Here is a 10,195-nt window from a genome sequence, read left to right on the forward strand (position 1 = left end):
CGACTACAGCCGACTAGCTAGCGACTAACACTAACGAGCAGTTAAACAAGCTTAAGATTTGCCGACGCAAATAAAAACAGAGTCAAAGGAGGAGTCGAAGCTGTAGCTGGAGTGGGGGCAAGTGGAGTCTGCCTGCCACTACCACCACCACAAACAGTTTCCCCCTATCTCCAGTGTGGCAGAGAGCGGCATTGTTGGCGGCAGCAAACGGCGGAAGCGAAGCGGAAGTACGGATCGGCGTGCAATAACATAACCAAGGCACGTAGCACAAACACGGTACATTATATTGTATAAGCAGACTTCATTACGGTATTTAAACAGAATATCCACAAATTCTGACATGCCGAATGTACGCTGCGTCATGCACCATGGGGCACCATAGAGTCCAACCCGTTTTCTGCTCTCTGCTCCTGCAGTGCCGGCTCTACGGCTGCAAAATATGAATTTGAATAAATGCTCAATATGATTGGGCTGGTCTTCGTCATTAAAAGCTTAACAGCCATATGCTACCCATAATCCGCCTACGGCATTTCGCTCTCGATAGTTTTTGATATCGAATTAAAATGGCACCCACACAACTATCAATATTATTGGAAAACTTGAGGCAACTCGAACAATTTTCGCAGTGAAACTTTCGCATTTCACCCATGGTGCTCGAGGGCGTGCCAGACCCAAACCCAAACCCAGCCACAGCCACAGCCACACACAGATGGATGGAGATACCCACATCAAAAGTCAAATTGTGAGCAGTGGAGCAAGTCGAAGTCTAAGTCGAAGTCGAACTATCTGAGGACCGTATGTCCTGCGGTCCATGGGTCCTTCCGTATGGCTGAGCGCCTTGTAAAAAATGCATCACGTACTGCGAAGGTTGGCGTCTGCTGCCTGATTCCTGGCAATGTGATTAGACCCCAAGCGCCGAGTGCGAGTGCACAAACTTTTCCGCCAACGCCACCGCCACCGCCTCCGCACCAGCACCCCCGCAACCCAGCCGTAAGGGAGGAAACCCACAAAACTGAGGGCACCGCCAACAGACAAGATGCTGCCTGGTGCCTCCTGTCCGGGGCAAGGGGATGGCCGGGTTGAGAGTTGAGAGGTGAGAGACTGACAGCACAAGTGCGGCATATGCAGCCCCAGGCCAAAAACTACAACTGGGCAATAAAAATTTGTCGCCAGGCCAATAAATGTAGCCGAGTGGCTTACCAAAGCCAAGAAGCCATCTCGGAAGTACCACCACCACCAGCACCACCACCACTGCCGACCCAGCGCGGAAAAACTAACCGAAAAAGCATTTTCATTGCCGTATTTAAAATGCCGCAAAACTTGCTGCAAAAAATAGAGGAACGGAAACAGTCGAAAAACAGGTGACACCACAGGTTGACTCGGGGCGACTCCAGGCTCCAGGCGCCAGGCACCAGCTACTGGCTCGCTCTGGCCCAAACAGCGCAAACAGATTTGAAGTAATAAAAAATTGAAATTAAAAGTTCCACTTCAGTTGCCCACTTGGCCGGCCACCGCGAATGGCGAATGCCGACTGGCGGATGTCTCTGGCGATGGCGGTGGCAATGGCGGCGGCAATGGCAATGGTGGGCAGCGGATGGGGGATGGCAAATGGCGACACAGTTTTCACACGAAATAGGTCGTTAAAATTATGAGCAAATCCGCAGTTTGAGGACACCGAAACCAGCACCGGAGCGACACCCAGCTCCCATTTCCCAGTTCCCAGTGCCGCCAGAGATGCCCACCCACCGTTTGAGTCTCTTATTGGGGTAAGTGATTCTGAATGGCCGGGAATTTGTTTGAACATTATTTATGCCATCTCTAAATAGTTATGATACCATTTCAAAAGGTTTTCTTCATCATAATCTCCGTTTACTTATCCATTTCGGAGTCAGTTCCTTTGAGATCTCCGACTCTTTGCATCACTGATTCCGCCGGGGTCTTGTGTAAACTTGGCCCACTCTCTGCCGCCCACCTGCCTTTGCCATTGCCTCTGCCCCTACTCCTTCCCGTTGGGTATCCTCGCCAGCTGGCTGCCCAATGAGGTCAATGGGCAGGCATTTCATTTCCATAATTTTCATTATTCCGCGTTTAGTGCAAATCAAACAGATTGTTGTACAGCAAAACCAAAAAAAACACCAAAAATACAATAAAAAAGAATGAAGAAATTTTAATTGTTTCGCGTCCTTGGTGTCAATTGTGTGCGTGTGTGTATGTGTGTGCCAGTCGGTGCCAGTGGGTGGTGGGCTCTTCTGTGTGGGTTGGAGTCTAATCAAAATTGCTGTGCACACACATTCAGCATATTTCACACATCGTAGCCGAGCGAAAGGGAGAGCCAGCGAGCGAGCAAGGGCCCATAAGAATAATGTGCGACACGTTCGAGCATAAACCGAATTAAGTATACGCCGCATTTGCCAGCCAGTCGGCAGAGTCAAAAGCACTGCTAGCCCGTGGCAGTGGCAGTGGCAGTGGCAGTAGCAGTAGCAGTGGCATATCCAGAAACATAGCCGAATCTGGCAAAGTCGGTGCTGGTGTCAGAGTCCGCAGTGGACGCATAGCCGCAAAAACCAGCCACACTGCCACACGCCCGCACCCGCACCCAATCCTGTCCGTCCGTCCGCACATAAACACACTTACACCAAGTCGCATCTTTATGCGTTGTAGCCCGCTCGAAAGTGGCAAGCAAACACACACACCCCGTCGGTGGCTCCTCATGCAGCATGTGCTAAATATGTATGAAAAGTAAAAAGAAAAAAATAAAAGGCGCAAAAGGAGCAAAAGGAGAGTGTGGCTGAAAGTTTGTGCGCACGCCGTGGAAAGGCCAACGTCTAAGTGAATTTGCCATAGTCAAATTTTGGTGCGGCTGCCTTGGCATTGCCTTAGGTCAGGCACGGATCCCACTCTGCCACTCCATCCGGGATCCCGGGGCAGAAGTGCGATAGTACCCCCCGCCAATATGCCCGAGCCGGTGGGGGCTGCGTGCGAGCTGCATGAAATTTGCATTAATTTGCGTGGCCGGCTCATTCAAACAATTTAACTCCGGCACACAATAAAACCCCAATGCCGAATTATTAAAAATTTCAAATAAATCACAAATTTGACCAACTTGCAGCATGTGGCAGTGGATGGGCGGCACGGCAGCAGATGCCGGTGACCGTCGCGCAATCATGCCGAACCCTGTCGCGAATCCCCGAATAACCGAATCACCGAATCACGACCGAGTTCAGTGTGTCAAGCGTCTTCGGGTTTTGGGTGAAGAGAGTTTTGCTGACTAAAGAGCGCGCTTGAGTGAGAATTCTGCTGAGTAAAGAGCGCGCTTGAGCACTCAAAATCACTCAGCTGAATTCGAGAGAACGCGGAAAGCCGGCTCGAGTGGGTGGGTGGGCTGTGACAGCGGCAGCGGCAGCGGCATTCTAACATGCAGCGGATAAAGGGAAAGCTCCATCGAGGTGAATTCAAAAGCTCAACAGCGGAGCAAAGCACCAGCAAAGAAGGCTTTTTATGTAGAGAAAGCTATGTAGATATCAGGGAGAAATGACAAAATGTAGAGCCAGAGAATTGCCGTGCAAGTGCATTCACACATGTACAGGAGTACGATTAGGTCTCCTCATGAACATGGGTAGCATCGATGGATGGCCCTTTCTTTAGAAACATACTCGTAGGAATCCCATTCCTGTGCGATCACAGAAAGAGCGCTGGTCATAAACTAGTAAATTAACAAAGAAAAATGATCCTTTGCATAGAATATTAATAGGGGAGGGCTCTTCGGGTCTTCTACCCTTAAGAGACCGAAATGTTAGTATATCAGTTGGTTTATTTTATGAATACAATCAGTACTCAGAGAACTCCTAGCTGAATACTTATTTGCTGGAAACCAGTGGCTATATAAAAACAGCTCAAGGATACCTATGAACCGGCCATACAATAATAGGGGCCGGTAGGCCCAAAAAAGCCACAGCAGGAAAAAACGTAGAACTGGCGTTTGACTGCTCATTCGCTGATGTCAGCTAAAGATTCCCATTATTCCCATTTGGCAAAAAAGTCACTTGTTTCGGGCCGCCAGGCTCAGTTAGGAGAGTATCCAGCATTTGGAAGAGATGCTAGAACTAAAACCTATTCTGGGAGACTGCTTTAACTAACAGCTCGTATTATCGAAGCTTGATTTAAGCTGCTTTGGCCTGAATTATCTTGATTCAATTAAAATATATTGCTGTTCCTGCTGACCTTCTCTCATACCAAAAAACGACACTTTAGCGGCAATTGGTCATTGGCCCCTTGGCTCCTGGGCCCTCTGTCTCAATCCTGGAGGACGCCTTGCTAGGCCTTCAGCGAGACGCTGCTAAGATGTTTGCTTAGCTGGCGAAAGACTTTAAACTTAAGGGAATTTGCATACATTAGGGGTGTTTTGTTGTTTTGTTGGCGAAAGGCAATTCAAATCCTTTTACTTCCGCTTTAGGCAGCAACAGCAGTGGGAAGGGGAGGGGAAGGACAGATGTGCCTGATAGCTGGATTCCCATTCACACGACCCCCCCAAAAAAAGCTCCCCACCACACCCCCTGTGTATTTAACGGTGACGCGTGCGTAGCGTATAAAGAAAAATATGATTACATATTGTTGTGTATTGTATGGGGAATGGAAAAGGGTTGACACTTTTTGTCGCCGACGCCGCCCATGCCGCCCATGCCGCCGATGCCGCCGCCGCCGTGTGCCGCAAAAGCAGAGCCGCACCACTTTGAGGCAATCAGCGCCGGTCCCCAGACATCGCACAAACAAGCAACAACAGTGGCAAGCAAGGCAAACAACCGAACCGATGGGGCAGGCAGCAACAACAGCCGCTGAAATGGCGGCATTCAATTTTTAATATTTGCCTTGCAAATTTTCTATAAAATGCAGTTGTAGTCTACACGCCACCCTCAACACCACTTTCCCGCTGGCTATCTATGGGTGTGGGGATGGGGATGGCCATTCATTCCCACGGATGGGAGCCGACACCGATGACAGGCACACTATCGGGCAGGAGCAGCAGCACGAGTAGAGTGGGTGGAGCAACAGAGCCCAAAACTGGCAACAGGAAGCAGCCAACAGGCAGCAGCCAGCAGCCAGCGCCGGGGAAAAGTGGAAAAGTGAATGGAGCATGGCAATGTCAACACATGGAAATGGCAAGGACAGCGGCAAAAAAAGGGGAATAGGAACAACTACTCGTATAAAAGCGGAATGATATTGCCAACGAAAACTACATGGCAGGCAGCGGGAGGAACCCCAGGAGGAGTTCCAGTGATTCCAGCCAGACCTGGGAGGGCCGACGGCACGAGACTTGGAGCTGGGGCGGGGGCGGGGGCTGCGACTTGGGTTGGGGCTAGGGCTGAGCGGAAGCAATAAATTGGTTAGGTAAAAAGCTTGTCGCAAACGCAGACACCGGTAAAAAGCGGCACGCGAGACCGAGACAGGGCCGTAATTTGTGCACGACTAGCCAGGACAAGGACAGGACAGGAGTTCCTGTAGGAGATAACGGATGGTGGGTGCTTCGGGGAGCCTAGGGATGGTTTATTTGCGCATGAGGTTGGGAATTAATAGTAAATGGCGGCAATGCAAATCCATAATTGACTTTAAATTTGTTTTGTCAGAGTGGGAGGGGCGAAATTCATAAGGAAATCATTTTTGGAAAGGAGGAAGTACTCAGTCTCGTCTGAGTAGGATACGGATATGTAGGAGGAACCGGCGTGCCTTTATTTGCGACTCCTACCTACTCTACCAGCAATCCTCCACAAAATCCTTTAAGCTTTAGTATTCAATAACTACTTAAGAATCCTCTCTGAGGCAATGATCAGTCGTGATGCACCTTTTTGATGGCCACACTGGTAATCTCTGCCTCTTTGAGCTCCTCGTCGGTGGTCTTGTTGTAGATGTGCTTCAAGTACAGATTGAAATAGTCAGTATAGTTCATCGGAGTGGAGATGCGATGCTTGCGGACCGGGAGACGTGGCGACAGGGACAGCATGCTGGCCCACTGTCCGTCGCAGAGATCGTCGTAGCGCAGCAGACCCACCTCGTGGCCCCCCAAATCGCCGGGGCCGCGACACATGGGCTGCTGTCCGTCCCACAGTTTCAGCACGAACTCGCGTATCCAGCGGGCCAGGTATAGGGCACGGCAGTCGCAGTGCCACGGATTCTTATCCAATTTGACGGCCACCAGCTTGTCCAGACCATGGAGGGCCCCCGAGGGCAGGAACATCAGCTTGTTGGAGTCAATGCGCCTGGGGGAGGGACAACGGCAGAGGGATGTCTGTTAACATTTGATGCATGTATGCATGTATGAGATGGAGGAACTCACAGCTTTTCCAGCTGTGTGAGCGGCTCAAAGGCCCTGGCGTCGAAGTACTTCAGGATGTTATTGTTCAGCATGAGAATCTTCAGGCTGCCGAGTCCCCGGAAATCGTCTTCCTCCAGGGTGGTGAGGTTGTTGGAGAAGAGCGTCAGCCTGGTGAGCGCACTGACATGCAGGAAGAGATCTGCGGGGATGCTGGACATTGAGTTCTGGCCCAGGAGCAGTTCATTCAGATGTTTCAGCCCCACAAATGCCTGACCATCGATCTATGGAACAGTTGAGCAATAATTCGTTGCTCGAACACTGAATGGATCTGATCTGAATTACATGACTTATCCGGTTCATTGTAAGGTCCAGGGTCACCAGATTGACAAGGTTATTGAATATGGTGCCCGAAATCGACGAGATGCGATTGTTGTGCAGCATCAGGATGCGCAGGCTCTTCAAGCCCGCAAAAAAGTCATCGTCTATCTTGGCTGTAGATGAAATCACATTGGATAATGGATACCACTCTGATTTGGCTGTCTTACCGATTTGATTCCAGCCAAAATCCAGAGTTTTCAACTTTTCCAAAGAGCGAACACTGCCAGAGCCAAGCCTTTCGATCTTGTTCCGCGACATATCCAGCTCCTCCAGCTCCAGTTGGTCGCGCAGCAGGTTGGGGGGAAAGTTCTTGATTTGATTGTCGCACATATTGATCACGGTGAGCCGTTGGGCGTGGAAGAAGATCGACTCGGGCAGCAGTCCGATCTCGTTCTTGCTCAGATCGAGAATATTCAGATTGCGCAGCTTCCAAAAGGTGCGCGGATCAATGTCCTCCAGTTGGTTGTTCTGAATGCGCCTATGAAGCGGATAGACAACGGGTACGGTTACGCGAACAGAGAGGAGTCGCAGTTCACTTACAAATGCAGCAGGCTATCCAGATCCTGGAACAAGTCAAAGGGTAAGAAGTCCAGCACGTTGTTCGATATATCCAACTCCTTCAGCAACGTCAGTCCTCGAAATGTGTCCTTGTGCAGGGTGGAGAGGATGTTCCGAGACAGATCACTGGTGAGTAGAGAATCATCAATCAATAGCCTCAAAGTATCCGAATTCTACCTACATGGACACCATATTCATGGGAATAACCTGGGTGACGGGCACCGACTTCAGGTTCGTGTTCCAGCAGGTGAAACTTTTCGTGTCCGGATTGCAGCGACACACGCCGGAGGTGCAGTGGTTCCACTCGATCTGGCTGCCGCTGGACAGGTGCCAGATGGGCTGCTCCACGGACCGCAGACGACTTTCGATCTGGCGCACCCGCTTCACCAGGTCAAAGTTTGCCAGGTGGGTCATGGCGTTGATCTCATCGCTGTTCGCGTCCCCATTGCCATGGACATCCATCTTCGGCTTTGGCAGCCTCTGATCTCTGGCTGGAGATTGGGTGCCATTCGGCATGGAGTTGATGAGCATCAGCAGCTGGGAGACAATACCCAGCGACTCGCAGGCGTTAAGCGTGCAGTTCCGGGTGTCGGAGGAGATCAGCGGCAGCAGATACCTCTGCCGGAACTCATCCAGGCTCTGGGTGGGCGGATCCCTACTCTGCGGCTGACCCGGTAGCACTTCAGCCGTGCACAGCAATAGGATGATGCTCACTAATTCCAGGACTGCCAGCGACATGCCGTTAACGGGTACTCGCAGCGTTGTGGGGCGATTGCACCGATTGGCGGCCCTATTTATAGTCCACTTCATTTCGCACATAATTTGCATCATTTACGAAAATTTCCATTTACAGCAATTACCTTAAGTAGTCCAGAGCGCCACATGGGGGCCACCAAGCTGCAGCGTATCTTACGGTCGCCGTAGCTGCACCGGATAGAGTATTGCGGCGGACCCGAAGCCGGTAAGAAACTGAAAGCCTCTGCGTGATCCAATTATGCATGTTTGAACGCTGAACCATCAATGGAGGCATCTGCAGTCAGTCCCCGCAATGGGAATACCAGCTGGAGAGCTCGGAGAGAAGATTCTCGTCTTATATTGACGCCTCTCATATACTGTGTTGTGATTAACCAAACACTTTGCTTTGTATCCGAGGTTGGAACCGGCAATTTCAGTGCTGATGGATGAATGCAATCTCGACAGTCTGATCATCACGATCCCGGAAAAGTAAGTCCTTCGCCGAGCCTACTTTTACCTGTGCCAATAACTAAAATTCCCCTATTTTTCAGTGCGATGTCCTATGATATACTTTATATTATTATTATATATATCTACATAATTATATTATTTATTAACTTAAATACAAATAAAAATAAAAATAAAATAAATGGGCTTTGCCAAATGATGGAGGACTTTGGGGAAAGTAAGTATGTATGACGTGGAAAAATATCCTTGATCCGTGCTCCCCTGATCAAAAGCAGCCTGATCACAAAATAGATATAGCGGAGTTATACCGACTAAACGTTGAACAGCGAATATCCTTATTGTCCTTAAAGGTCTCCATACGATCGGGGACATTTTCCTGATTACGAGGATTTTTTAAACAATTATGGCCGACTTTCAGACAGAAGCTTCCTAGGGCCCACAAATAACGGATAAAGCTTAATCTGTTTTCCGGAGAAAATGTCCTTCATCCTTCGCAAGGACACCATAAAATGAAGGATGTTGCCCCGATAACATGAAGCCATAGCACGCCCAGATTGGCCCACAAAGAAAACAGAAAACTGCTGGGGATTTAAGGGTCCTTGCTCAAGGACCAAGGAGTTTCTTTCGATCAGCCGTCGCACGCCAGGATCGGCCTACAAATAACGGCGAAAAGAAGAAAACAAAACTGTTTTGTGGTTGCCAATGTGTGGTTTAGACCTTCCGCAAACTAAATTTTTGTTGCATACTTTTAGTTACAAAGAAAACTTCAATTTTAAAGCATAGCATACTTTTGGGGTTGAACGAAAGCGAAGTTGCTTTCTACTGATTTCTGTTTGCCTGGTATCCCAGCTCAGAATTTCTCATTTTCGGCCAGCTGACGTCAGACTCAACTAAAAATTTTCGTTGGTCATATCTCGGCTTTTTATGGGCCGATTGATGAAGGACCAACTCTCCCAGGATCGTGGGGATCCAGCCTGTCGATTAGCACTAAAATCTCGACCACGAAAATGGGGCCGATTTTTGGCAATTTGGATGATGTAACCATCATGATTTTGGGCGAAAATCGTGATGGATTGGATGTCCTTTTTTCTGGTGCCAATCGGTTGGCAGGACTCTCCCCATCACGAAATGACATGCCACGCCTCGATCGGCTGCCGTATAGCTGAGATACAGCTTACAGAAGAAAACCAGTATTTTCATAGTGTGCAAATCCAAATCTTCGGAAGGCTATATCTCAGCTAAACGGGGCCAGATCGGCGAAGGACCAACTCTCCCAGGATCGTGGGGATCCAGCCTGTCGATTGGCACCAAAATCTCGACCACGAAAATGAGGCCGATTTTTGGCAATTTGGATGATGTAACCATCATGATTTTGGGCGAAAATCGTGATGGATTGGATGTCCTTTTTTCTGGTGCCAATCGGTTGGCAGGACTCTCCCTATCACGAAATGACATGCCACGCCTCGATCGGCTGCCGTATAGCTGAGATACAGCTTACAGAAGAAAACCAGTATTTTCATAGTGTGCAAATCCAAATCTTCGGAAGGCTATATCTCAGCTAAACGGGGCCAGATCGGCGAAGGACCAACTCTCCCAGGATCGTGGGGATCCAGCCTGTCGATTGGCACCAAAATCTCGACCACGAAAATGAGGCCGATTTTTGGCAATTTGGATGATGTAACCATCATGATTTTGGGCGAAAATCGTGATGGATTGGATGTCCTTTTTTCTGGTGCCAATCGGTTGGCA

The 10,195-nt window shown here is 49.4% G+C and overlaps 1 protein-coding gene across 2 annotated transcripts; it reads right to left on the reverse strand.

The window, feature by feature from the left end:
- Positions 1 to 5,703: 5,703 nt before the first annotated feature.
- LOC4812621 (leucine-rich repeat-containing protein 15) lies at positions 5,704 to 8,018 on the reverse strand. Of its 2 annotated transcripts, none has more exons than XM_001352625.4 (6): positions 7,425 to 8,018; positions 7,226 to 7,369; positions 6,853 to 7,163; positions 6,650 to 6,798; positions 6,329 to 6,588; positions 5,704 to 6,251 (listed from the first exon to the last, which is right to left on the reverse strand). In XM_001352625.4, exons 1-6 carry the CDS (start codon positions 7,979 to 7,981, stop codon positions 5,822 to 5,824), a joined length of 1,851 nt encoding a protein of 616 aa, XP_001352661.3. In that variant the 5' UTR covers positions 7,982 to 8,018; the 3' UTR covers positions 5,704 to 5,821. The 2 variants fall into 2 exon arrangements, with proteins under 2 accessions (XP_001352661.3, XP_033239854.1); XM_033383963.1 differs by having other exon boundaries at positions 6,087 to 6,280.
- Positions 8,019 to 10,195: the final 2,177 nt, after the last annotated feature.

This window comes from Drosophila pseudoobscura, chromosome X (genome assembly GCF_009870125.1).
Source record: "Drosophila pseudoobscura strain MV-25-SWS-2005 chromosome X, UCI_Dpse_MV25, whole genome shotgun sequence".
Taxonomy (NCBI): domain Eukaryota; kingdom Metazoa; phylum Arthropoda; class Insecta; order Diptera; family Drosophilidae; genus Drosophila; species Drosophila pseudoobscura.